At 33.4% G+C, this 26598-nt stretch overlaps 5 protein-coding genes and 3 non-coding genes across 10 annotated transcripts; 4 read left to right on the forward strand and 4 right to left on the reverse strand.

Annotated features, from left to right (window-relative positions):
• Positions 1–502: 502 nt before the first annotated feature.
• On the reverse strand, positions 503–2032 carry BCAS2 (BCAS2 pre-mRNA processing factor). The gene is made up of 3 exons (XM_066390038.1): positions 1859–2032; positions 936–1252; positions 503–879 (listed from the first exon to the last, which is right to left on the reverse strand). The coding sequence occupies exons 1-3, from the start codon at positions 1931–1933 to the stop codon at positions 576–578; spliced, it is 696 nt and encodes a 231-aa protein (XP_066246135.1). The 5' UTR covers positions 1934–2032; the 3' UTR covers positions 503–575.
• Positions 2033–2633: 601 nt separating this feature from the next.
• LOC136409031 (ras-related protein Rab-18-B-like) lies at positions 2634–4106 on the forward strand. Its single transcript, XM_066390309.1, has 4 exons — positions 2634–2986; positions 3054–3195; positions 3249–3374; positions 3883–4106. Exons 1-4 carry the CDS (start codon positions 2751–2753, stop codon positions 3991–3993), a joined length of 615 nt encoding a protein of 204 aa, XP_066246406.1. The 5' UTR covers positions 2634–2750; the 3' UTR covers positions 3994–4106.
• Positions 4107–4146: 40 nt separating this feature from the next.
• On the reverse strand, positions 4147–5943 carry LOC136409032 (RNA-binding protein 48). Of its 3 annotated transcripts, none has more exons than XM_066390311.1 (4): positions 5779–5943; positions 5474–5578; positions 5361–5401; positions 4147–5087 (listed from the first exon to the last, which is right to left on the reverse strand). In XM_066390311.1, exons 1-4 carry the CDS (start codon positions 5881–5883, stop codon positions 4970–4972), a joined length of 369 nt encoding a protein of 122 aa, XP_066246408.1. In that variant the 5' UTR covers positions 5884–5943; the 3' UTR covers positions 4147–4969. The 3 variants fall into 3 exon arrangements, with proteins under 3 accessions (XP_066246408.1, XP_066246409.1, XP_066246407.1); XM_066390312.1 differs by having other exon boundaries at positions 5361–5395; positions 5779–5938; XM_066390310.1 differs by having other exon boundaries at positions 5361–5578; positions 5779–5937.
• Positions 5944–6368: 425 nt separating this feature from the next.
• Positions 6369–6440, forward strand: TRNAD-GUC (transfer RNA aspartic acid (anticodon GUC)). Its single transcript has one exon. It is a non-coding gene; the product is annotated as a tRNA-Asp (tRNA).
• Positions 6441–10177: 3737 nt separating this feature from the next.
• On the forward strand, positions 10178–10249 carry TRNAD-GUC (transfer RNA aspartic acid (anticodon GUC)). The gene has a single exon. It is a non-coding gene; the product is annotated as a tRNA-Asp (tRNA).
• A 761-nt stretch (positions 10250–11010) lies between these two features.
• TRNAD-GUC (transfer RNA aspartic acid (anticodon GUC)) lies at positions 11011–11082 on the forward strand. The gene has a single exon. It is a non-coding gene; the product is annotated as a tRNA-Asp (tRNA).
• Positions 11083–11904: 822 nt separating this feature from the next.
• LOC136408982 (early endosome antigen 1-like) lies at positions 11905–15044 on the reverse strand. Its single transcript, XM_066390233.1, has 6 exons — positions 14712–15044; positions 13881–14082; positions 13355–13498; positions 13153–13293; positions 12364–12506; positions 11905–12260 (listed from the first exon to the last, which is right to left on the reverse strand). Exons 1-6 carry the CDS (start codon positions 15020–15022, stop codon positions 11939–11941), a joined length of 1263 nt encoding a protein of 420 aa, XP_066246330.1. The 5' UTR covers positions 15023–15044; the 3' UTR covers positions 11905–11938.
• A 1018-nt stretch (positions 15045–16062) lies between these two features.
• Positions 16063–24861, reverse strand: LOC136409007 (apoptosis-resistant E3 ubiquitin protein ligase 1-like). The gene is made up of 16 exons (XM_066390272.1): positions 24581–24861; positions 20631–20984; positions 20437–20576; positions 20240–20380; positions 20093–20187; positions 19831–20041; positions 19564–19777; positions 19304–19515; positions 19084–19254; positions 18852–19029; positions 18047–18220; positions 17872–17987; positions 17684–17818; positions 17448–17633; positions 17128–17390; positions 16063–17049 (listed from the first exon to the last, which is right to left on the reverse strand). Exons 1-16 carry the CDS (start codon positions 24759–24761, stop codon positions 16947–16949), a joined length of 2874 nt encoding a protein of 957 aa, XP_066246369.1. The 5' UTR covers positions 24762–24861; the 3' UTR covers positions 16063–16946.
• Between the last annotated feature and the right edge of the window lie 1737 nt (positions 24862–26598).

A 26598-nucleotide genomic window follows, 5' to 3' on the forward strand; every position in this document is an offset into this window, starting at 1 on the left:
AAGAAAAATTTACGTTTAGTAAATATATGAGAGTATAAGAAAGAAACTTGGAAAGTTCTATTTACTGAAACATTATAATAATGAAGCCGAATTCGAGCTTAAAAAAATAATTTTCGTATTACCCTACGTTTCAGTAGCAAGTTTAGATAAGGTTATGGATTGCTATCCGGGTTATCGGTGGAATTATTGCCAGTTTTGAATTTTTCCGAGAATAGTTATGCTTTTTTTTAATTTAAACCTGATATTTAGTGAGTGCACATTACACTTTTAGAAGACAAGCCACAAATGTTGTTTGAAGCAGCTAGAAAGTTATTATTATTTTAGGACCCTAAATTTCCTGGATGCAAACTTCTAACACTCAGATAATAGATGTGTATCATAATAAAATTATTAAATGAATCCATATCATTAAAACCTACCTTTTTCACTTTTAAGCAGAAGCTATTGTTTAATTGGCATTGTTAGTAATGTAAATAACTTTTAAAAGTAAAAAAATATTTAATTCTTATAAAAAAAATTAAACAAAACATACAGTAGCCCAACTGCTAGAAGATATCTGAAATCCAAGATGCATTTTACAACCCAATATCAACGTCATTGCTACCCATTTCAACGTCACTACTTGGTAATGTTTGTGTGTCAATCAACTGAGGGTTTTGTTTAACTCTAGCAATATATTCTTCTGCCATCACACACGCTTGCTCAATTTCGTAATTATGAGACACAAGAGTGACCCACTTGGATTCTAAGTTCTTTAGTTCTTCTCCACCTTTTGTCTGGAGTGACTTTCTTTGCCAGTTAACCTCTTGCAATGCTTGCCGGACAGCAGCTAATTTTTTAGATGCAGTTTTCTCCATATCTTGCAAAATTTGCAGATACCTGAAAGTAAATTCCCAGTTATGTCATTTTTCACTTAACTTTTGGCATTAACCAACCTTTGCCAAGCAGGGCAACAGTACTCTGTCATCAACTGAAGATTTAAAATTCGAACTGCCTGATGTTCCAGCTGTGCTTTAGAGTTATCCACACATTCTGTCCAGGCACTTAACTCATTCAATTTACCACTTGGTGGGGGAGGCAATTCATATCGTTTCATAGAAATGGTTTCCATAGGTAAGCGGTTTTGGAGTCTTTCAAATTCATTGTGCATTATTTTCGTCTCGAAGGCAGATATGTTTAGTGGTGGTAGATGTTCCAGATAGTTTTTAGTAGGTCGATATCGTCTACATTCCTCTTCAACCATGGCAAAGGCCTGAAAAGTTATGCTAATGTGTATCTTAATAATTATTGAGAATGACAATAAACTCTTTCATTTGATGAAGTTACAAAGCTTCAAGGAAAACTTAATATCTCAGAAACTCTGAAATTCAGATATATAAATGGTGCTTAGTAAAAGTTATAAAAGTTTTTAATTAAGCTTTATCTACTAAAAATGCTGGCTCTTATGTCAAAAATACAATTTCTTCGAAACATATTAGACAATTTCTATGTTCGTGCATTACATATTGTGATATTATGTATATATTTGAGATGGAGAGAGGCAGAGTCATAAGCTGAACATAATTTTAAACATAAGGGTTTGGTCAAATAAGTGCCATATGATTCAGTCTTTATTTTAAATCAAACTCCCAGCATATTGTTGGATTTCTGGAATCTACAAAAGATTTACTTTTAATCTGTAACCATCAATTACAGTATATTATAAATTATAAACCGCATTTCCTAACAAAATTTTTGTTTTGAACTTCTAGTATTTACAGTTTCTGAGATACTTATGGTTGATAGGACATCGATTATTCTATGTAACAGAACGAGGAGTTATGTACCTGGGGAATGTACAAGACAGGGGATGACTTACCGCTTCTCGTACTCCAGGCTCATCATATCCTTGGTCAATATAAGGAAGTGCATCCACTACAACTTCTCCAGCCATCCTGCTTTCTGCTTTGCCGTTTTATTGGAATTATTATTAATTCTTTTAAAACTTTTCTCTTAAATCAAAATGTTGTTGTACTTTATATTTTTAAGAAAAAAATATAACCCAACATTTAATATTACACCGGTCATTGTCAGCCTCATTGTCTACTTGGAATATTTGATTATGAAGCCGTGAGGCCAAATGTGGCAATATTGCATTGATTATAAAAAGCTCTGAGATTAAATCAAACATCTTTCTTGAATTATGTACAGGGCGGTTACAAGCATCATTTAATAAAAGCTAATAATTATTTTATGGAACCAAGAATAAAAGTTTTATTAACTCGATTGTTACATGAGCTAATGTGTAAACGAATTCTGCATTCTATCGTCCGGCATTTAAAAGTAATGTAAAGGGCCTAATAAAAGAGTGACGTGTCACGTGAAGAGGTATTATTTTATGCGGTTAGATCAAATTTTCAGGTGCATAAATGTTAAATTCGAAAAGTTCTGGAAAATTCAATAAATAAATGTACGAGAAATGGTAGTAATTGATTCTTGCACAGTTGACGATGTTTCGCTTCTTGACTTGATAAATAAGACGATGACGTGTCGTCTCTCAATCATTATACAACTGTCATTATTTGTTTATATTTTCCTGCCAAGTTAAAGACACATTTTAATTTTATTTTAATAATAATACTAAAAAATATATTATTCATCTATATTCAAGCTCAAATTCGTCATAATTCCTTATTAAGGATATTCAGATTTTTCAGAAAATTAGGCATAATAAACTTCAACCAAGTGAATTAAAGTAATTAGGTCTAAAAATGGATGATGATATCCTTACTACTTTAAAAATATTAATTATTGGAGAAAGCGGAGTAGGTAAATCCAGTTTGCTGTTAAGGTTTACAGAAGACAACTTTGATCCTGAACAAACATTAACTATTGGAGTGGATTTTAAGACCAAAAGGGTCAGTGTTGATGGAAATACAGTGAAACTGGCCATCTGGGATACTGCTGGCCAGGAACGTTTCAGGACATTAACTCCTTCATATTACAGGTTCAAAGATATATGAAAATCTGCACAATAATTCTCTGCCACTATTGACATTCAAATTTATTTTTAGAGATGCCCAAGGGGCAATTTTGGTGTTTGACGTCAGTAGTTATCAAACTTTTGCTAAGCTAGAAACTTGGCTAGATGAATTAGAAACTTATTCCACAAAAAGTAATATTGTTAAGATGATTGTGGGAAATAAAATTGATGTTGTAAGTAAACAGTAAATTTTTTGATTATATTTTTAAATCACTTCATTATTTAGGAAAAAAGGGAAGTATCAAGAGAGCAAGTAATGGCATTTGCAAGAAGACACCAAACATTATACATTGAGGCAAGTGCAAAAACGAAACATGGAGTTCAAAGTGCCTTTGAGGAACTAGTTCACAAAGTAAGTATCATAAGTAGCTAAATTGATATTGCATGTACTTTTAAATAAAAAAAATTATGGACAAACCATCCTTTCCAAAGGCTAACTTTTTTTATAATGATAAGAAAAATATTCTTGTGTCTTGGCAGTCGGTTGGTAATAAAACTTAAACTCATAAATTTTAAAAAGAATTGTTTTCAGAGTATAGTTTATTCAGGAATTTTCAGCAAAGTCATTCTCTTTTTCCAAATTGTAAATGAATATACATAGAAAATATGGTTTATATAAGTGTTATGGTTATAGAGCTGCTAACTTTTGGTAGTATGTAGTTAGAAGTTTACAGTTTAAAGATAGGTTTGCTCAAAATTAAATTATGTAGGTCAGGTCCATTTTTTAAATGGAATATTAGTTACTTTTTGTGTAAGAGTGTATAAATATGCACTTAAAAGTTACATACAAATATACTGTGAAATACAGTTTGTGAAATTGTTTGATTTTTTTAATTACTATCAATTAATTCATTTTTAAGATAATCCAAACACCTGGTTTATGGGAATCTTATAGTGATGGCAATATCCATGTGGACAAAAAGGACCATTCAGCACATAGTGGATGTATGTCCTATTGTAGTCTAACATAATGGAGTTATATTCTCTTTATTCATTTATTGATATGTGGTTAAGGCTTTTGTAATTTACATGTCTGTTTGTAAACTACATAATACTTCTTTAATTAAAACTGATTTCTAATTGACCTTGAAATTGTAACTGCATATATCTGAAATTAGTTCAAGTGTAAATTTTTATGATTTATTAAAATGAATAACACTGAAATGTTAAATTATGTGTCACACATGCAGTTGAATTTCCAAGGTTAACTATAAAGATTGTTTTCAATTGAATACACATTATATGTAGGTTGTCCCAAATGAAGTTAGCTACATAATCATGTAGGAAAGAATTATAAATACAAAGTGGCTCAATTTAGAAAAAAATGCGATGCGTATTTTTATCGTCTTCAAGATGATGCTTTGAAAATAAAAATGTGTAGAAATGTGTATGACATATGAAAGTAAGATGAAAAAAAAGTGAAATTTGTCATGTTGAAAAATCATTGAGGTAAATTCTTGGAAATTAAAAAATTTTAAGTTATTAGCAACTTCCACTTTAGTTACTATATGACATTTTAAACATTTTTTAAGCCTAGATTTGAGTAATATGCAGCTTGCATGTTTTCTTCAATTTATATGTAACTTAATTACTTTATTTGGGATACTATGTATGTAAATTTCACAATGGTATAGGAGATTAACTTTATTTTCATAATAAGTGGAAGTACTTGTTTCCTAGCCCATAAAACAAAAGAAAATATATTAAAGTGTAATTAGATTTTCTTGTCAGTTCTAGTTTTTCATATTTAATATTACCTATATTCAAGGTTTATTTAATGTATAGATTTATATTTTTAGATTTAACTATGTGTTAACCAAATAAAAATCAATAAATAAACACCATAAGTCAGTAATATTTTTTAACAAAATTAATTTTGTCCTTATTGATTCCATATTTGGAAGAAACTCATTTATGTCCAACATCATGAAACATCATTAAGATTCCTCACTTTGGTAAACGATTATGCACATCTCTTCGTCTCTGTACCAATTTCTTTCTAGTTTCTTCAATACTTTCACATTCAGGGGCATAACAAACATGTAAAATACCCCCATAAAAAGAGCTGAAAATTGTAATTAGATATTCTTGTTGCATATATTTATATACAAAAATTAACTTGACAAAATGGCTTGAACCCTTCAATATTTATTTTCAATTGTCAAAAGATTAAATTACAGTTTTTTGAAGAATTGAAAACTCAAGAACAAAGCAATTACCTTAAATCAACATGGTGATTATGTGACAAAAAGGTGCAATTAAAAATAAAAATTTATAGGTGTGAATTTTTTCCAAAACCATTAATTTTTATCAATAAACTAAATATTGAAAGAATTACCGAGTATCTATCAGTCTTTTGGCTATTCTTGCTGACTGAATCCGTTTATATAGAACATGAAAACATTCAGTGAATATTTCAGTTTCAACATCAGATACTTTTGTGACACTTACTACATCTCCATATTTTGAACATAAATGTTTCAATTCTTTTCGCAAATTGACTTGTGGCACGCCGTAAATGTACAAATGTTGAGACTCATTGTTTACTGTGTAGACCTAAATTTATAAAAGAAAATCATTTTTAATATTTTAATTGAATCATGAATTTTGAAACATGTGTACTTTCCGTTTTTTAAATATCAATGCACGTAAGATGTGTTTTTTCGAAACTCATGATTTAATTAAAAGTGAAGAAAATCGCACTAGTTTCATATTATTATGATTTGATTGAGCTGAACTCTTATCTCTGGACTTACTTTAACAGCAGTTAATTTTTTTCCTTGTCTATAGGCAGGTCTGTTCGTACAGTATTCTTGTTGAATATGATGACTTATAACTTTATTGCAGTTTTGAATGGACATTTTTTTGTAATGATGTAATTGTTTATAAGTAAATTCATGCAATAATAAAGTAATAAACAATAAAAGATTTGAAATTTAATATAAAAGCAACTGTCTGTTTTCAGTTTTCATCTAACCTCCAATTTACTAGACCAAAATATGCATGAAGGAGATGTTGTGGCAACGTGGTGATTAAGGCGTTCGGCAAAACTTATTTTTAATGAACAAATTTGAAAAATATTTGTTTACTATGACTTAATTTGAAATTAATTAAATTTTCTCTGGGATAATCTCTGCATATTATTTATGCATTTATTATGGTCCTTGTTCCGTAGAGAGTATATTTTTTATTCGACTTATCTTGTACCTCGCAATTCCAAAAATAAATAGTAGTTCTTTAGAGGGATATTTACGTAAAAAACATTTTTCAATTTTACAATTTTCCATTTTATTATAATAAATATTTTATATTGAAGATATATCATAATAAGCGAAAAACAAACAAGTCTTCGGTAGTATAGTGGTAAGTATCCCCGCCTGTCACGCGGGAGACCCGGGTTCGATTCCCGGCCGGAGAGACTTTTTTTAATTTAGAATTAAATTCTAAAAAACTTATAATTATTTATGTAAAGGCTTTAAGGAAAAGAAAATAATCTTTTTAGCTTTTTTTCATACTCAAACCATTAAATCTGCATAACCATTTAAATTAAGCAAGAAACGTTGAAAATGAAGCATTAAACGTCATGGTATTTAAGTGAATATGGTAATAATTATTAATTGTTAGTTATGTTCGTACTCATTTGGCATAAAGTTGTAAGTAGGTAAGGTTACCTACTTTGCGGCACACGAACCGAAATATACTTTCCGCGCTTGTGATAGAAATAACTATTTATTAATTACCTGAATACTTAGTTAACTATAGTTACAAGTAAACTACAGTATATTTAAGTACCTGTTTTATTTTTTTATTATGATTAAATTTTTACTCCCGAAAAATCTCCGTTTAAAATTGTAATTTAAAAATGTAAAGAGTACCATAGGAGGATTTTAAGTAGTCGGTTAGATTACGAAATGAGTGAAATTATAATCATTCTTTCTCTTCTTCAAATTTAAATTTTACAAGCTTTGTAATATCTTTGATATTAACATTTATACTGTAGAAAATTAGAAAAACATTCGAGAAAATGGCCTCGCATAGTTAACTTCGCCAGGTTGCCGCATCTTCAGACTCGCAACTTACCACTGAATGTGGCTATGGTGGTTTTTGGATATTACTGTGATTTAACTCTTGTCTGATAGATGGGGCATTGTAAATTGTTCCAAAATTAAAACTTATAGTTCGTACGTTATAGTTCCACGTAGTATCACTTTTTTTCAAGCCAACTATAAAGTTTTCTAAGCAGTAATAGCAGAAAGGTAAGGACGATATACATTTTTACTGTGCACGAATTATTAATCAAGTTTGATAGCCGTGAAGTTTTCATTTTTTTTTATCCATCGCCCATTTGAAATCAAATTTCCCAGGCTAATAGCAAGGTCTATTTAATAAGTAGAAACATATAGAGGCAAAGGGTGATCATTCAAAAAAAACTTTAAGTAGCGTTGAAATATAATGAAGAAGTATGCCTTGGAGAAATACATTTACAATCTATTCTCAACGTCAAAAGTTGGATGGTAAAAATGATTGTGAAAAAGTCTAGCTTTATTTTTTACAGTTTTGTTCACCTTTTTATGAATTTAGGCCCTAACCAATGCCGGCTACATTGGAAAAAGTAACGTCACCGTAACATCTTATGTTTTGTATATGCGCCATTTTTTTTTGGGGACGCGATCCGGGCGACAAAAAATCTTGTCGGTAAGACAGTACTAGAGCCCGAACTATCAGCTAGTATGGGGTTTCATCCGCTAAAAAACCCCGTGTTTGCAGAGGATTTCGAGCCCGTGCCCGAAGTCCTCAATCGAACTTGGGGCCACTTTTGTTTTTGACATTAGATTTCAGAGTCAAACGGGATTATTACTTTTTACTCTGCCGGTATATGCGCTAATTGTACCGGAGTAGGATATATTTCTAACGACAAAATGACGTCATGGGGTACTAATGCATGGCGGCCTTTTGCTCAAAAAATAAGATCGATTTTAATAGAATACTCGTAACTGTGTGCTATATCCAGTCCTTTTAGGCCATTGGATGGTAAAGGTAAATTGTTTAATCAACGCTCTATGTTTACGGTTCCCCGCCTACTACGGGTTTTTCTTAAATAATTTACCCCTTAATCTAACTGTAGATTGCTTCACGGTTTTATTGAAAATCCAGATTTCGCTATACTAGGTACTTAAATTAAATGCCTTCCATGGGGACATTTAAATTAAACAAATTGGTATTTTTTAGTTTCGGAACTAGATGTTAGTGAGAGAAACCTGAGAAATGGTTTTTATGTTACTGTCTTACACATGTCATTTTTGACAAGTGCCAATAATGTTAAAATTTTGACATATTATAAATAACAAATTTGAATCCATGTTGAAACGGCAATAGTATATGTACATGTGTATGTCTTTGGTATTTTGTATTTCTGGAAATCGCTTGAAATTGCATCGTTTTTTCCTGTTCTTTTATTTTGATATACATATATTTCTCGCTGAACGTACGTTAACATTAGACGGAAGTTTTCGGTAATACATGTCGGAAGACCCGAAGGCGAGCTACTTCCAGAAGCCATGAGTCGTAAATTAAACACTAGAAAAAGTCACTTAATACCACGAACTTATTACTAAGAACGAATGTCACTAAGATTACACTAATTAATATTTACACGAATATTTACTGACTACCATATATGGTGATAAATGTCTTATGCCAATGATCTCTTTCACAAAAGATAGACCGTATATTAATCGAATTAAAGGATGAGAGACATGACAATTCGGGGCCAGACCTCTCAATCTTAACTCTCGATAATTACTGCCCTCCCTTCCTGAACTTTCATTTTTTTTTGTCCGCTGGTCCCGTTTTGCCCCCCTTGCATGTTAAAAACAAGTGTGTCCCTTATTCCCGAGGTTCCTGGAAGTCATACCATAAAGAATGATAATGAATGTTTTTGGTCGACAGAATAGCGAGAAAACCAAAACCCCGATCGATTACATAGGGTCTTACCAATACAAAGAGTCTGTCTGCCTGTCTACTTAGGGGTATTCGCTAAATTTATGATGGCGCCGACATACATTTATTTATTACCATCCCAAAATTTGCAAGGCATATTTGAAATATTATGAATGAATGTTAGAATGAATGTGAAATGTATGTATGAATTTTATTTGATATCCAGACTATTAGGTTCTTGAGAGCAGTTATCGCCTTTGCAATGCAGGTCGGCCACTCTCTAACTATCTTCTGGAACTTGTTTAGCTCGTCTGTCAAAAGGAACTTCCCAAAAGCTCTCACAATATATGAGGCAAATTACGTACAACCTATATCCCACTGGGTAAGAAGGTATTTTGATCTTTCACCATATTCAATTAAAGCCCTGTTCTTTCCATTGTCGCAGGATGACATTTTATGTCATTCATATAAACCAGCACGTAATGTCTGCCTTCGGCCTTCTGTATTATCTCAGATTCATTCTCATCCTGTGCTGATTTTTGAATATACGAGAAGCGAATTAATCACCAATCGAACCATACCATCAATCGGAGTAATGCTTAAACCTATCAAAGTGTATTTTAATTTTTTGATACTTTGAAATTTTTGGTACTGGAGGTTGCATTTGATCTTTTTCAACTAAATTTCTACCGGTATTCGAGCCACTGGTGGCAAACACAGGGCCGGATTCTGCCGCTGGATCTTCCATGCCATTGGCAGCCTTCCGTTGCTCCCGAGAGTTCTTATTTCAATATTTCGGATAAGGTACCTACGTGTGTGACAATAATATTTGAATGTTAATGTATTTACATACATACATATGTATATATTTTACGCTGTTGCCAGAATACAAAAAATTAATTAAAAATTATCACATATACATAACATTTTATTGTTTTTAACAATGTATGTAGGTACCCATGTATAATATGTTGTATTAGATGCCTAATATTATTTACATATACAATATACTTACATACACGATATTACAATACTATATTACAATACACGATATGTTAATTAAATCACGTATTATGTATAATTTACATATTGTTTTATTGAGATCTGACGATAATATTTTATAATTTTTATTTGAAATTGTATCATTTTTATAATTCTTTTATTTTCATATTTTTTCATTTGAGAATATTCAATGATAAACTTAACGTTCGCAAGTCTTCGGTAGTATAGTGGTCAGTATCCCCGCCTGTCACGCGGGAGACCCGGGTTCGATTCCCGGCCGGAGAGAATTTTTTTATATTTACAATGAAATTATAAATAAATTTATGACTTAAAAACTTACTCACTGAGAAGACCGAACCTTAAACATTACATAACATATCAAATACGTGGTACTTTCAACTTTGAAGATACAAGATGAAAATTGGGATATGCAACATGCAATTTTGATATGCAATATAAAATTTTAAACATGAAATATCGAATAAACTTTTATTCTTAGATACTTTTAGATTGTTCTTCTTTTCGTGTTGTTTCTGTTCATCCAGTTTTTTTCTACGGTGTTACTCCTTTCTATTGTGAATTCTACGTAGTGGTTTATGTTCATTTTTAGTTTTTTTCAGTATTTGGACCTCCTTCGATAGTCTTTTGTGACTTTTAAGTTGTCTGATTTCGTTTGTTTTTTTAGACGCTGGTCGAGTTTTTCAACTTTTCACTTCGTAAGCGTGTATTAGGCTTAATTTCATTTTTAATCAGCAATATTTCTTTTGTTGTTCTTCCTGCTACATATATTGCGTTTTTAATTAACACTTTTTCGGTACCCCTGTTAAGTTTCGATTTTTTGAATTTTTGAATTAAAATCCTACAGAACTGCATTTATTTTTTCCAGTTTGACTTAATGGCTGGCCAAACAACGAATTTTTTCAATCTGATCTTCTTGATGCTCTATTTTTCTCTTTTTCTTTAACTCTATCTCACTTAATTACGTCAATTACGTGACGAATAGTATATAGTTGAACATATGTAAGAATAGAGCAGCAGCTCGCAAGTCTTCGGTAGTATAGTGGTAAGTATCCCCGCCTGTCACGCGGGAGACCCGGGTTCGATTCCCGGCCGGAGAGAGTTTTTTTATTTTTTAGATTTAGAATTAAATTTTTTAAAATTAAAATTATTATTTAAAAATTTACAAAAAAAACAACTTTTTATAAACTTCTATCGTAAATTTACATACAAATTTGATAAGGACAATTAAATTGGTTCCTTGTCGTGATAACATTCAGATTATCAATAAGTAACGAGGGCCCCACGAAATATAAACAATTTAAAATCTAACCATACGTACACATATTCTTTTCCAATTGAGATTTGTCAAATCCGCTTCATTGGTCAAAACAATGTCGCAAGGGTTAAAAAAATATTTCCCACCAATACAATTTCGTTATGCCTGTCATTTTTACTGCAACCGGATATCACTAATGAATTTTTAACTGTCAATAAATTATCACATCAATCAATAATTCATTTTAAAACTCATGCTTGAACATGATAATAAATTTTCTTTTGTACACCAAAGTTTTACACTTTTAAACTATTTTAGCAAATTTATTAATTCTAATAGAATTCCATTTGCAGGACGGTCAGAGTAATAAACTCTGACACTGTCACTATTAAAAATATTGCCAAATAACACATTAATTTTTCACGTTCAATATACTGTTGAGTGGCGTGATTGTTAAGGGAGTAGTTGTGAAGTTGTGCGATTTGAGTGGAATTTTAGTGGTTCATAAGTAGATATTTATAAAATCATTATTAATCAAATATGGAATAATATAAGTTTAATGTATAAATATATAAAAGAGACGTAGGAAGAAAATGGGTTAATGTGATAAAATTGTGGTGGTAAAATGGTTTTCTGGTCGTTAATTTTGGATAAACCCGCGTTAACTAGTTTCGAATACTGGAATATATCATCACAATTCAAAAACTGACATGATTATCAAGGTAAAATGTAATCACGACGTGAGCAATTTTTTCTAAGGCCGATAACGACAGTAAAGTGAAATGTTTAGTCTTTTGAACCCAGTTGTGTTTTTGTTCCTCCATCAACTCTATGGACATATTGTAAACTTCCTGCTTCAGCTCGGCATTTTCGTCTTTTAGTTCTTCGCATGAACGGATATAATCGGTAAGTTGCATTTCCAATCTATCAGTTTTCAGAGAAAGGGTAATTTTCTCTTCCTGCAGAGAGCGAAGCTGCTTCATGACTGAGGTGTTTTTATCCAGTTGCTTTTGGAATTCGCTGTAATAAAATAATTCGTTTGAAAAAAATATTTATGTATAAATCAGTAAGAAGAAACTTTTTTACAAGTAAGAAGAAATTGTGTGGATTTTTCCTCTCTCACCATTTCAATTTCGCATATTTTTTCTCTTGTATTTCATAGTTTGCTTCTACGATTTTTAGGGATTTTTGAACAAGTTTCAATTTATCTTGAAGTCCCTGAAGGAGTTCCTTTTGGTTGCTTATTTCGTCGGCTTGGAACATAATCTATGAAGATTCAAAGCAAATTTTAAATCAAATAAATTAAATCTTTACTTTTCCCTTTTAATGTTTTCAGACACAAATATTTAGTCTCGACGCCGGGCTGAACAAAATGGGTATTGACGCCACTTTTATTGATGGGATAATTTTAGGGGAAAATTTTTCTATCTATTGCGATTATTTAATATACGTTTTCATACAGCAAAATTAACTTTGAACTTGATCACCTGTGTATGAAAATTCTATGTTCTGTGTCTTGAAAAAATTTAAAACTTCTTTTACTTTCAGAGTGTTTTAGAAGTGGTTGATTAAAATAAGGAAATTGATGGTTTTTCTAATGAAAGTGTACAGGAAGGGGTAATTTCTTAGTTCTTGTAATAATAACATTTGTGACGCTACGTTCCATGTTAGCTCATTCTGTGGAATATTTATTCAGGGAAGTCTGATTAGTGTCATATGCTACAAAATAGGAAAGTATCAAGTCAATTTGATGTGAATAATATTTGGGCGCGGGATTCCTTGCTGGTGGATTAGTTAGTTTAGTTTTGTTTTCTTGCAATAATAGTCACATTTTAGATAATCATAAAAAAAATGATAACTTTTAAGGCCTTACTTGTTCTATCAAATAATTTCCACAGTTTCTCAGACTTACTTTTTCCTGAAGCAACTTCTTTTCTGAATTCTTCTTGCTGATGATTTCTTGCATCTTAGTTGATTGGTCGCTCAGAAAATTATTCTCGGCTTTCGCCACTTTCAACTCATTTTTCACCATCTCCCGGCAATTTTGTAGACTCTGCGTTTTCTAGATTGAAAGGAGCGAATCGACACTGAGAGCAAAATAATTTGGTATTTACCTCAATTAATTGACCATTTTCTATTTCCAAAAATTCACTGCCTTGTCTGAGCTTCAAACATTCGCTCTGAGTCTCCTTTCTCTTCTGACTTTCCGAAATTCTCAGCTGGCTTATAACATTGATTTGCAGCTCGAGCTGAACAATCTAAAGAAAGATTTTGTTTCCATAAATTTCCGACGTAAATTTTAGATAAAAAATTGCCAATAGAATTTATTTTAAAGACTCTGAAAGTAGATATGGCATGTCACTTTACTGTGAAACATTTCATCGGAAGTTTTCATTTACTGGAGAAACAAAATTAGTAGGTGATAGGGCGTTTTGTTGAGATGTGCACGCTTATCGCTATTGCGATGCTTACGAAATTACATCTATGAACGCATGTTGACAGGTCTGAATTAACTTATATTATGGTAACATTATCAGGATGATAACTTCCGTGGAGGTCATGAAACTTACCCATGCATAATTTCTATTACATCAATTCTATTGAACTTTCCAACACTTATGATACGATTGATGAATTTACCTGAATTTGCTGTTTCTCCGTTTTTCCTTTCAATTCTTTAACAATTGCACGTGATCGCCTCCAAGCCAGAAGCATAAGTCTACGATAAATTCTACAGCTATTCCGTTCTTGAGAACAAAACATCTTTTTAGGTTTCGGGTTTAGTGGGCGAGGGGTGGCGTAGATTTTCACGGAGGAAACTTCAGTGGAAGCTATTAATAATCTGCTAAAAACGTATATTTGTGAAGAAACAAGGATTGCGTTGTAAGATTTTTCGTAAGACTTCCTTAAAATAAAAAAAATATATATATAGTCATATTACGAATTTTAATCATTGAAACTATAGGAGATCGAGTTGTTAGTAAACTATGGTAATTGGATTTACGAGGAATTAACTTTTATTCATAGGTAGTATTGAGTAGGTCAGATTTTACGAGAAGAATTCGAGTTTCTAGAATCTGCCTTTGAATATACCGCGTTATGATAATAAGCTAATTGCTTTAGTCTAATATTATTTGAAAATTTCTAGAAGTTTTTATTAAAGTAGAAATGTTTTAGATCTTGTCTTAGAAAAGATATTGTGTGGATGCAAAAAATGATACAAAACACCGATTATCCCAATTCTTTACGGTCGATAATTAACATTCGCGTTATTCGTGATCTATTTTGTAATAAAGATCTAAAACTCATTCGTATGTAATAACTACCACTGGGGATACTTTTAACTTGTGTCACTCAACAACACATTTTATTTACATATACTCTTTACCACATTCTATATTCTATTAATTCTCCTCATCAACAAGCATTTTGATTTGAATTTACATACATTTTTAAATATAAATACAATACCTTTCTTTGGTGGTCTTGGTGGGGGTGATCTCAGCTACTGAAGCAGACTTCTGCAAGAATTGCTTGTTGATGGGAATCCACGTTTTAGTTGGTATTTGTTTCTCAGGGCGCACTTCTGCTAAAGCAGTTTCCAGCTTGAGTTTCAAGATTTCATCCTTTGATCCATTTGCGTTGAGCTTACTAGAGGAAGATATAGGGATTCTTCTCCTGACTGAGGGATTCTGGGGAAGTCCATCGCCCCCTCCATGTCCCCTAAGGTTTTGATACTCTTTCCCTGTTAGTTTTTTCCTGGAAGGTGCTTCTGCTCTCATTTTATTCTTATCAATTTGCAAAGACGCTGTCACTGTTTTATTTTTGATTTGCTGGTATGCTCAGGTGAAGTTATTCAACGGTATTAACATTACTAGTACAGGTATCTTCTTGTAACATTGAACGCAATAAGAGCTAATAACCGAGTTTTATGGATTGAGGAGGCAACAGATCATGTCGAGGTTTTTCACTGTTTTGACGTCAGGAATTCTTTCGGACATCCATCCATAACTGAGAGAATGTTGTACGAAAGAAATCATCAAAAAAACCCTAATCGGAGTATTACGCTTAGGAGAGCGTAATACTCCGTTTAAGAGAAAAGTCTGTCTCAGATTTTGAACTTTGTTCGTAAAAAAATGAAGTGATGATACAATAGTGCGTTAGTGAGAAAGACATGTGAATATGAGCAGCAAATCACGTATTGTGAAGTAATATTCTGTCACACTATATTCTAATATTAAAATTATTATAATTTCTGTAATAAAATAATTAATTATTACTGATCTATACCGCTCCAAAAAACAATAACAAGTGATGGAATGAATGCATTCCGCAATCAATTTTAGGTTCGGAATGGGTATATTTCGACATAATGTTGGGGAATAGTATATTATTGCAGGAGTTTATAATGGAGCTATCATTCCCTATGGACAAGTTTCTCTTGAGGAATGATGCTCATTATACGTAAGTACAATACTGTACTTCGTCCGTGGCGAAACATCCATGCATTCCACAAATTACTTCATAATTTAATCTTTTTTCAATATTGCTCTCCGTCCTTCTTTGGTATTTCCATTACTTCCTATATTAAGGGTTACTTAATAAAAAAAATACTGCTTAGAGTCGCAATTTATGCACCGCGGTGTCTCATTTTTAAACATAAAGGGTGTCATCAACAAATAAAAAAACAATAGTTTAGACTTTTTTAGTATTTATTAATATTACGTATTTTACTAAAAAACACTGTGTTTTGTTTTTCTCGGACATTTGAGTTGGTTATAGAGCCATGGGCAAAATATTTTTTGACGTTCAAAATTAATCAAATCAAAAAAAAAAAAAAAAAAAAAAAATTCAAAAATGTTGTCACTAGTAACTAAAAAAACATTGTGAAACTTGCCCATCGCACAACTATAAACTGATTATATAGAAAGTAACCTACAAATGTCCAACAACGTACAAGCCGGAGCGTTTATAGCACGGTTTGTTATGTCCTAAAACACGAGAAAAGTATTAAAATACACTACACCTCAATTCTTCAAAGACCATATTCTTTATGACGTCAAAATGATTTGTGTTTTTAATATTGTATATGCAGACACAGTTTTGATAGGACTTTTGAAGTTATTCTCCGGAAATGTTCTACTCCCCAGAAGTACAGAATCGGAACCAAATTTTAATGAACTGAATCACGCTCTGTTGTCAGTAACACTTTCCTCGTTGTTGTCAAATTGCAGTTTTCATGCAAAAATCTTGTATACACGCATTCTTTACATCTAAACCTATTATTTCGTTTAAAATTCTAGTGAATCAGTTTAACTCAACTATTGTATACTTAACGAATACATAGCTGTTTTTTTAAAACCATTCAATTTATTTGAGGTATAAACAGACTCGTTTACGATTTTTTCTAAATCTAAAGGGTAAAAGTTATCCTCTATGTATAAAGCCTTATAAAAATAATGGAAAAACTTTATATGGCTTATTCCTACTATTAAAAGTATACTATTATAAATATGCGAAACGTCAAGAGTTTTCGATTTTATTGCCTATAATTAATAAATACAAGGCTTCACGACGATAAGTATTTTTACTCGAAATCCAGAAATAAAAGAATTCTAATCAAGATCGAAGTGCGTACAGTTTTAAATGTCTAAATACTTTAATCTAGAGTACTGTTTTTTTAATCAGTCTAACAACAGGAGATGCTTATACCATACCGAAACCTTCGGTTCCCTCGCTGATGGCAAGAAGCAGGGCTTTTTCGAAATGCTGGTAAGAGTCGTAGTCTGGCAGGCAAAGTTGATTAAAACTGCATCAAAACTCAAGGAATTGTTAATTCTCAACAAATTATGACGTTAGTGATTTCTTATGTGACTCGAATACTTACCATGTATGCGCAGTGGGTAAGTTGCCGAATGTGGGAGCAGCGGTAATTTGGAATCTTGGGGTCAATTCCGCAAATCCACCTGCCGGTAATTGCGAGCACCCAGTAACAAACTGTAGTAAGCGAGCTATTTCCTCCTGAGTAAAATTACCGACGGCTGCCCAAAACCAACCCACCACCCTCCTAAACTCGGACGAATCTCCATTTAGAACATGATGCGCGCGCAGGTCGGCCGAGCTGTACTGGCCGGTTCCGCAAAGTAATAGCTGGAAAATCCGCTAGGAAATTATCTTTAATTCAAATTTTCACAATAATTTACTTACTTCCAATTCGTTTTCATCAAAAATGCTCAGCAAATTGTCGGGGATTAACTCATTGAGACCTTTGAGGAAAGCTTCCAGTTCGTCTTTCACTTTGGTGGCCAGTTTGTATTGTGCCAAGGCGTCTAAGTACTGCAGTTTTGTGCTGTCTTTTACTCGAATTTTTGTTCCGTTGGGTATCAATTCTACCTACGGTTATGCGAGTTTATAAACAATACTGGAAAACGTGTTCAAATTACCGCTCTATTTAACTGCCCGGTATTGTCGTATTCTTCCTCAACGAAATAGACCTCAGTCTCGATTTCATCAATGTTATTTTCTAGTAGGTATTTAATTTTTGTTAAATAGAGATCTGGATCGTCTTGTTCGAAATACTGAAGAATAATAGTAAAATAAACAGGCAATCAAACGTAAAGCTCAAAAGTACCTTGTAGTGAACCCGAAGGCCAATGACTTGAGCCAAAAACGATCTTGTAAATCTGGCTCTCACTAATTGTCTGTAAGATCCTCCCAAGGCAGTTTCATAAAGACATTTGCCAACAACTACTCAAAGGAAAAAGCATATATTTGTTGAAAAAAACAAACAGATGAATATGGAGCACCTTTTCCGGCAAATTCGTAATGCTTCAGTTTCAACGTAGGGGGTCTGTTGGGGTTGGGATGCACTAACGATTGCTGTCCTTCATGGAAACTGCAAAATAACCCATATTTGGCATCGAAGAGTTGGGCACAGATGAGCTCGAACCATTCTCGACGTAGCCCGCCCCAATCAATTCCTACAGGTCACAGAAACAAACTTAAAAATGTTTATTTAATTTTTATTCCACCACATAAAGAAATTTTTTACAGTTTTGTTACCGTTACTTACTGATACACATGTACATACATCGTTACTAAACCTGATACTTAATTATTCTTTTTCTCCTTTGCCAGATTCATAAAAACTGTTTTGTCGTTGCTCACTTTAAAATTAAGTAGCAAGCTTTAATTAGATCCTAAGTTTATTATGAGGTCTTAACCATTCTGTTACCGTTATCTAATAGTCGTTACGAAAGGTTCATCAGAATTTGATCACGATCGCCAACTTTCGAGTTCACCGTTATTTGGCTCGTAATAACGATATCGAAACTTTTACGGAGTTCTGTTTCTGTTATTTTCACTTTCGAGTTATCTACGTGTTGGTTCCTGATAAATTCGTAGCTGTTAGATAAGTTTTTACCATTTTTAATAAAATAGGAAATCCGTCATATCTTCTTGGTTCATATATTCGTTTCGACGTTGTCTTTAAATTCAATTCTCCACAACTCCCCGTCAGTGTTATGTAATTTTTTGCCGTTATTTGACCGGTAATTTTTTCATTGCCTTTACATCTGATTCTGATTTTTTTAAATTGGATATTATCATTACCTTGTTCTCCCGAGAAGCTAATTTCAAAATTCTTGCACCAGTCCGAGACGGAAAAGTTCTTGGAAGCTTTCATGCTACTTTCCAGTAACTTATCTCTTTTCACCTCCATCGCTAGCTTTTCATGGTAATGTTTTTGATGGTACTTTCTCATTTCGTGGTAAAAAAAGTCTTGCTTGTCCTGCAATGTTTTCATGGAGCTTTGATACAATTTTTGATTTTTGGAGTTTTTTACTTTGAAGGTTTCAGATCCTCCCATATTCTTGAGGAGGAATTGCGCGAAAGTTGCGGCTATAACATTTCGGTCCTTTGAGATTAATTCGATTCGTGGTTGGCACCCGTCGTCGATTAAAAACGAATCATCGCCTGTGTCACTTGCCTTAAGAGTTCCCGATTGAAATATAAACTAAAAATGTTGTGTGAATACTGGAAATTATCACGTAACGTATTCATACCTTAGTCGAAGGACATAGCCTAAAAGTGAATAATCTCTTTGGTATAAATCTCAGAATTAACTCTTTGACTATAAGCTGCTTCGGAGATACGTAACACAGCACTTTTTTGGGCTTAACTAAAACGTCGCTTTTAACACTAATCAGTTTCGCGTCGTAGCAAATATTGTGGCTTTTTATCGCCACGTTTTTTTGAACTAAAGTAGAATCCACACCTGAAACACTATTAATAATCTAAAATCGGGATTATCACCAAAGCATACTGTTTAAAACGATAATGTCGAAGTCCCCATTATGAAGCTCTGTCCCATTATACTTAATCGTGGCGTGGTAACATCCCTGTTTGGCAAATTTGAGCTGAACGCTTACTCTATTTGTGTTCCAGTCATAGTCCAAAGTTACTGAATAGTTGTCCTCGCAATCTATTATACTCTCTCGCGAAGCGGATCCTAAAGGAACTATCTGAACTAAATATCCCTGGAAGAGCTAATTGATTCGATATTGTTTAGATTTTGGATAAATCTAAGTACCTCAGTGGGTGTAAGATCGGAATCATATTTACAAATATTGCCATATTCATCTCTTGGCTCGATGTATAAGATATGAGCCACGTTGGCTGTACAAACTACAGTGCTACAGTGTCTGATCACTACAGTGCGTTGCGCGTATGCCAATCCTGCCACGAATACTGTGAAAAAGGGGCTTCCGGCTACATGATGGTTGTTTATCATTATCGAAATCCTATAGAGTTATCCGTGTAAATTCGTTTTCAGTAAAGTTGGATTTACTCACCGGTATTGGCCGGCATGGCGAACGGTAAATATGACTTTAGCCACATTTGCGCTGTTGGGGTCAGTCGGAGACCCCAGTTCTGTTATTACATTCAACTAAAGAGGACTGGAATAAATTAAGCGAAAACACAAAAAATAATTAACCGACCTTCCTGGGGCCTCCAGTAATATCTACATTAAAATTGTCAGTATCACAGATCGGATAAGGCTGTCTATTGCGTTGATAAAAGTTTACAGTGAAACATGTGATTTTGCCTACTGGATGCGGTAAATTCCACTGAAAATGCACCTTCAAGGAGACGTTTAATGAATGAAAATTACTAATTAATAAGGAAGATTTAAAACCTTGCAGTTAGATGGATGCAGGTACTTTCCAGTGACATACTGCAATAAGGTATGTTTGGTTTCCGGAGCTAAGGAGGGCTGGGTCATGACTACTAATGTGATCAGTCCAGCTACAGACACTGAAACCATCAACATGCCACCTAGAAACACGCCCCAATTCATGAAAATGCAAAAAATATTCCGTGAAGAAATACCCCATGTCCAAGCGTCCTGATGGTTGCTGTTCTTCACCACTTCTGACCAGAGATCAGCCTTTAATCTGTCCAAGTCGCCCTTTGAGATCGGCAACGATTGTCGGGCTGCTGACCAATCGCCCACGCCTTTGTTGAAGACTTGCTTAGCCTTGTTGTCCTCTAGCCAATAAACATCTTCTAATCGGGTCACACCCATCGTTAGCAACCTGGCCATGTAACCCTGTAGGCCCTGCCTGGCTAACCAGTGTAGCAGGACCAGGCGCTGTTGTAGAGCAACGGCTGCTTCACGGAGACGCTGCTCATCGGGAGCTGAGAGGTCTGGCAGTTCCTCGGTTTGGGTAGCAAGAGATATACCTAAAATAATAAGATATATATACCTAAATAATTTGAGCGCTTTGAAGATTCTGCGACTATTTCACTCCTAGTACAAATGTTTCAAAGTGGAAAAAACAGTGCGTTGTCGTAGCATCAGGCAACGGAGGGCCTGAAAATAGCGAAAAAGAGATATAAGAGAGTTACAATTTACTCTCGAGTTCCAGTGACAAATTTGGATCTTCAACAGGTGGTGGAAACCGAGCTGAGCCTTCACATGATCAATAAGAAGGCGAAGATATTTTTAGCCACTGCAGATAGCGTGAGAAATATTGCAATTCGCAAAATAGAGAAAAAAAGTTTAAATAATATATCATATTGCACATTTGAAGCCCGACACTTGCCGAAATTCTTGCTTTCTTGAGAAATGCAGTAAGTTGTGATAATTATTGCAAATTGGAAAATTTACGATTTAAATTTAATGAAATGTTGAGAATGGAGCAATTGTTTACTGTAATCTCAAAATACGTACTACATGACATTATAGAATAATTCGACATTTCGAAACAGAAATGTAAGATGCTATCGCTGATCTCATTAATAGTTAGTTTTTTTTATCAACTTTGAACTGCAACTAAGAAGAAAAAAGGCTTTGATAACTCTTCTTATTCCCACGTGTGCTTATGTACAGATTTAAGTATTCTGGAATTTCAGTGCCACCTTGGGCATTGCTTGGAAGTGGTATTTAGCAAAGAGCTTAGGAATAAAGACACAAAAAGTATAAAGAATTTCCATAAACGTTAGATTAATGAGTTAACTGATTAAAGAGTAACGGTTGTTTATTGTTTTCTTTTTCTTGAATAATGATAACAGATGAAGAAGGTCAGAAGGGAAACTAATATTCCTAGTATCAAAATCTCATTTTAAGTGATACATTACTTCCATTAAGTCGTCGATTAAGTCGTGTTTCAAGCTAAAAAGGGATATGAATTTTTCATTTTTCGATAAAGTTAATAAATGAAAGGACCGAGGAAGGTTGATGAATGGAGACAAAGATTGATTGTTGCGGAAGTGAAACTTGTGTTCGTGATTATAAATTAATAATAAATTAAAAAGGATACCTGAGAAAATTTTTTAAAGAAACTCAAGAACAAGAAAAACGATTTACAGTAGAGCGGTTAAATTTTTCGAAGGAAATCTCGATATGATGGATACGTGTGTTCCGGAAGAGTATGAATATAGACAGCGATTAGGACACCGTGCCAAAGACAGTTGCAGCCCCGGGATCTCCCAACAATGAATACGAAATGCAGTGACGTTAAACATTTCGACGTTACAGAAAGACGAAGCGAAGACCCCTGGTGGGTGTTTGGCTAATAGGCCACCTAGAGTTACCCCTAATCGTATTAGTTGTTCGACCAAGAGAGGGTTAATAAATGACTGTTACGGGATAAAAGAAGATTGTGCCATTGAAATTAATATGATTAGAAACCACTCTTAGAAACCACACAAGACAAATACGAACGAAAAATGGTATAGACTAAACGTGGGAGTCCGAATGGGACTGAAAGCTCTGAGGCAGGGACTTCACGTCGAAATAACAAATTTAACCTAATGGGATGCCTCTGAAACGAGGCGGTGATAACCTTGTTTTATGATGTGGGGAATATTGTCGTTTTTGGGGCATTTGCAGCTCAGGGTATTAAGTTGAACATTTGTAGTTAAACAAGTGTTTTACATCTCGTTTTCAGTAGAAAAGAAAATATATACCTATAGAATTGCTCTGGGTGGGTGTCTCAATATTACTTATAGTGATCTGAGAAGATTCAATTTGAAGATTGTAGTAAAATTTTAGGAACATCCAATAGATGGATCTGTAAAGCCGTATTTATACACTCAACATTGAATTCAGATTTGGCATTAAAAGATAAATATCAATAAATTTTCTTGTTCCATTTATATACACCGCTGGATGTGAAGTTGGTGCTAGGCTGCCGTCTAAGATAAATTAATTTTAACTTTTAAACGTTGGCACTTATGGTCTCGCTCAATGAAATCAACTGTTGATCGTAGAGGATTGTGTTTATATTTTTGAAGAAATGTGAATCATAAACTAAGGGGTTATGCTTTTGGTTGTTAAGTTCGGTCATTCTTCTGTAAGGGCTTAGAGTCCTCGAAATTAGCCCAAAAGAAAGAGAGACGTATAAACATTTCTTGGTGAACAAAAAGAAAAAAATATACTCCCCGGGCTAATCAGCAGAATCGGTCTTTGATTTTGGACAGAATCTCATTAACACAAAGGTGACCTCCACTTGTTCCGTTGTGGACTTACTTCAGTATTTCTAATTCTTTTCTGTCAGAAACAATTAATTGACTGACTACGACTCTACATTTGGGCTTTTTTATGTTTTCTTCTATCTGTCTACACAAGACAGGTTTTCTCAAAAACAATTTCACCAGTCTCTCGAAAATTGATGAGAAGGAAGTTGCACAGTCCGAAAGACACAGTAGTTAATTGACATAGTCCAGAGTAAAAAATGCAGTATTTTCGTTGCCTTCGGGACTTCTTTACTTGCCAGTATCGACTTTTTACATTAAAAGTGTAGAATGATTTCGATTCTGATTGTTGATTCGGAAGTTGCCCAGGTATCATTTATACCTGGCAATCGGTTGCTGTCAGTTGTGGATGCGTCATTAGCTTTTCTGTAGTTGACACAGTACTGTGTTAAACCATATTTTTTCTTAACCACGATTACAGGAGACTACTATGGACCAGATGACTCTTATGACACGCTCTTCTAGTAGTTAATTCATCAAAGTTTAGGCCTTTTGTTGACCTTTTGATTTTTAATTCAGAACCCTATATTTTGTTGCGATTTCGGGAGTTCAAATTATTCATGTAAACACGTTTTCAACGTAAACACTATTTATTAACTTAACAAATGAACACAATAACTTCCATTCGTTAACTAATGATCCACTAATAAATTATTATTTCACTACTAAATGCTTTAATATCACTTACTACAATATTATAGCTATACTATTCCTAGAGTAAATCGCTTCTAACAATGATCTTCTTATGTAGCTAAAGATTATAGGACTAGAGAACTCCACAATTTTCTTACAAACATGCAAACATTAACATAAACAAACATACCAGAATATTTGACATACATAAAAAGAAGCAGTAAATCACTTGACCCAGCGCCCAGAATAAACTCTTTTACGTACGTCTTTTAACTGCTGTAGCCGGACGCCAATCGTAACAATATTAATATTTGATTGAAAAAATTATTTATGATATTGTTTCAAACCGTAAGTCATGACTCTAACTTGAACAGTGTAGTAGATTGGAAAAAGAAAATAACCCCAATAAAGCTATTGATTGATTGATTGCAATGTTTCAACGACTTAATAAATATAAAGATATCGAGTTATTGTTGTGAATATACATCAAAGGCGATTTAATTAGCTAAATTAATTCAAGTAAACAAAAAGGAAGTGTCTTGGTTTGAATTGCCTTTATTCAATTACTGCTTTGTATTCTTATGTTCTTTAATTCTCGTGGGTGCATTTGAGTTAAGTATTTGTTTATGCAAAAAATAAACATATCATAATTTTAAGCGGAAGCTTACCGTTTCCTCTGAAAACGACGACGTGTCTTTCCAGTTTAAATTCTTCCAGCCACTTCAGAACATCCTTTTCCAGAGACTCTTTCAGATTTTTGGACAAAGAAGTTCGATAACTAAAATAAATTATGGGCGTAAAAATAATAAATGAAATCGTTAACAATTTGATTTTGGCACTGTCCTGCATAATAATAATTACTGTGGCGTTTACATTTTTAAAATGTGAATAATGCGATGATTCTAGCCAGGAAACTTATGTGAAAATAATCAAATAACAGCTGATTTTGACTAATTGGCAATTTTGCGTTCAATCGATACTTAATAACCGTGACGACATCTGTTGAGGGGCAGTTGTGTTACAAATTTGGTAAAAAGGTCTGTTGTGTTCTATTTGCTAATGGGAGTTTTTAGCAAAATTTCAAATAGAGGACGCAGCAATACATTTAATTTTAATAGAAATATTTAATGTTTGAAATCATTCCGTCCTGGCCGTCGAACGAGCACTATTATTTTTCTGTCTACTTTTATTTTTGAGGTTAGATGCGAATACACGTGGTCTAAAGCCATAATTGTAACTTCGTTGGTAAGTGTCTTCATCAGGTTGGAGTGATTCCTAGGGGCCCTGATCTGAATCTGTGCCCTAAGGGGCTGTCGCATGGTCGAAGTGACACAAAGACCTGCAGATACTGGATCGAGGCTCTGTCCGCGACTAATCAGTTTGTTCTACAGACGTACAAATAATTCACAAATTGTTGACGACACATGTAGGGTGTTACTTTTGATGGTTGTCAAGGTTCCATTTATTACCTCGAATTTTTTTGTCAAAGGCCACTGATTACCTATTTATCGAAGATTCAATTCCTTGTCCAATTTAGAAAGGTTTTCGCCTCTTTCAGTTTTTCCACATTTGTCATCCTTTTTCAGTTTATTTTTCAAATGTAATTAAAGAAACCCCTTATTTCTATCATAATTTATTATATGTCTGGAAATTCAAATGTGAACAAACACACACGAAACATATGTATTTATGGGTAAATTATGTGTATTTTTACATACTTTTCAAACTAATTGAAAATCGTGGAAATTCTCGTAATACGTACAAAATTTCAAGTTGATATCTCTATCTAAATGTGTTGATACCTTTAGTTAAAACTTTGTCACTTTTCAGTTGCTCAAATTAAAGCATCATCAGACATCATGTTAATTTTAATTTTAACTTAGGCACTTAGTCAAATTAACCAACTCAAAACGCTGATATAGAACGATCAAAGGAATTCTCGAGCTACCTTCTCTCCCTTACTTTCTTTTTCAAAAAATTCCGATCCATTCATGTAAACAATTTCAGCTTTAATCTTTGCAATGGTCTTCTTAATGCTCACGAGAGAAGCTAAAAATAACAAACAAGTCAACGCCTTCATTTTATGTTGTGTAAATATATTTCCATCAGTCATGGAATTTCCATGTTTGTCCATTTGTTGCTTTATTTGTAGATTTCACCCTGCCATTCAGGTTGTTGTGTTCTCCGTTTTGTTCTGCGACTCTCTGCTGGTAATGTTGGGATGTTTCTAATTCGTTTTCGATATTTGGTTATCTTGCAATGTTCTTGTTTTGGTTAAGGAAAATATCTATCTTACTAGTTTTTTTAATTTAGTTTACTTACCTTTAATTGTCTAAAATTGTTCCGAGTTCCCTATTTAAGTATTCTTCCCTATTTCTAAATTTGTCTAGTTTGGAGCTAATTCCTTTATGCAACTTTTCAAGTTAGTTTTTTGGGTTTTACGGTTTATTCACAATGTTGAACGAAAAATGTTCATAGTGCTATGCTATTAATACGAACAAAGTCTTAATGTTCTTGACGATAAATTATCTTTTGCTTCTACGATACTTAACACATTCTTAGCTTCTAGGCCGAATTATGCGCGGTGGTTTCTTCCGTGCAAAGCGGGAGGTATATACATATGTACCTACCCTCTTTTCAAAGTTTGAGAGCTAATAACTCGAGAACTTGTGGAGCAATCACTTCT

Source organism: Euwallacea similis, chromosome 5, assembly GCF_039881205.1.
Source record: "Euwallacea similis isolate ESF13 chromosome 5, ESF131.1, whole genome shotgun sequence".
NCBI classification, from domain to species: Eukaryota; Metazoa; Arthropoda; class Insecta; order Coleoptera; family Curculionidae; genus Euwallacea; species Euwallacea similis.

Coding starts and splice junctions, on each gene's coding strand:
- LOC136409032 (XM_066390310.1), bottom strand. CDS start 5,883: ATGTCCATTCAAAACTGCAATAAAGTTATAAGTCATCATATTCAACAA. Junction 5,579..5,778: donor AAAAATTAACTGCTGTTAAA/GTAAGTCCAGAG, acceptor TTATAAATTTAG/GTCTACACAGTAAACAATGA. Junction 5,088..5,360: donor AAAAGACTGATAGATACTCG/GTAATTCTTTCA, acceptor TACAATTTTCAG/CTCTTTTTATGGGGGTATTT.
- LOC136409007 (XM_066390272.1), bottom strand. CDS start 24,761: ATGCAGGACAGTGCCAAAATCAAATTGTTAACGATTTCATTTATTATT. Junction 20,188..20,239: donor TTACTGGAGGCCCCAGGAAG/GTCGGTTAATTA, acceptor AGTCCTCTTTAG/TTGAATGTAATAACAGAACT. Junction 19,516..19,563: donor CGACATTATCGTTTTAAACA/GTATGCTTTGGT, acceptor ATAGTGTTTCAG/GTGTGGATTCTACTTTAGTT.
- BCAS2 (XM_066390038.1), bottom strand. CDS start 1,933: ATGGCTGGAGAAGTTGTAGTGGATGCACTTCCTTATATTGACCAAGGA. Junction 1,253..1,858: donor AGCCTGGAGTACGAGAAGCG/GTAAGTCATCCC, acceptor ATAACTTTTCAG/GCCTTTGCCATGGTTGAAGA. Junction 880..935: donor TGTTGCCCTGCTTGGCAAAG/GTTGGTTAATGC, acceptor ATTTACTTTCAG/GTATCTGCAAATTTTGCAAG.
- LOC136409031 (XM_066390309.1), top strand. CDS start 2,751: ATGGATGATGATATCCTTACTACTTTAAAAATATTAATTATTGGAGAA. Junction 3,196..3,248: donor TGGGAAATAAAATTGATGTT/GTAAGTAAACAG, acceptor TTCATTATTTAG/GAAAAAAGGGAAGTATCAAG. Junction 3,375..3,882: donor TTGAGGAACTAGTTCACAAA/GTAAGTATCATA, acceptor TTCATTTTTAAG/ATAATCCAAACACCTGGTTT.
- LOC136408982 (XM_066390233.1), bottom strand. CDS start 15,022: ATGAGAGCAGAAGCACCTTCCAGGAAAAAACTAACAGGGAAAGAGTAT. Junction 13,499..13,880: donor CGGAGAAACAGCAAATTCAG/GTAAATTCATCA, acceptor ATCTTTCTTTAG/ATTGTTCAGCTCGAGCTGCA. Junction 13,294..13,354: donor AAAATGGTCAATTAATTGAG/GTAAATACCAAA, acceptor TAGAAAACGCAG/AGTCTACAAAATTGCCGGGA.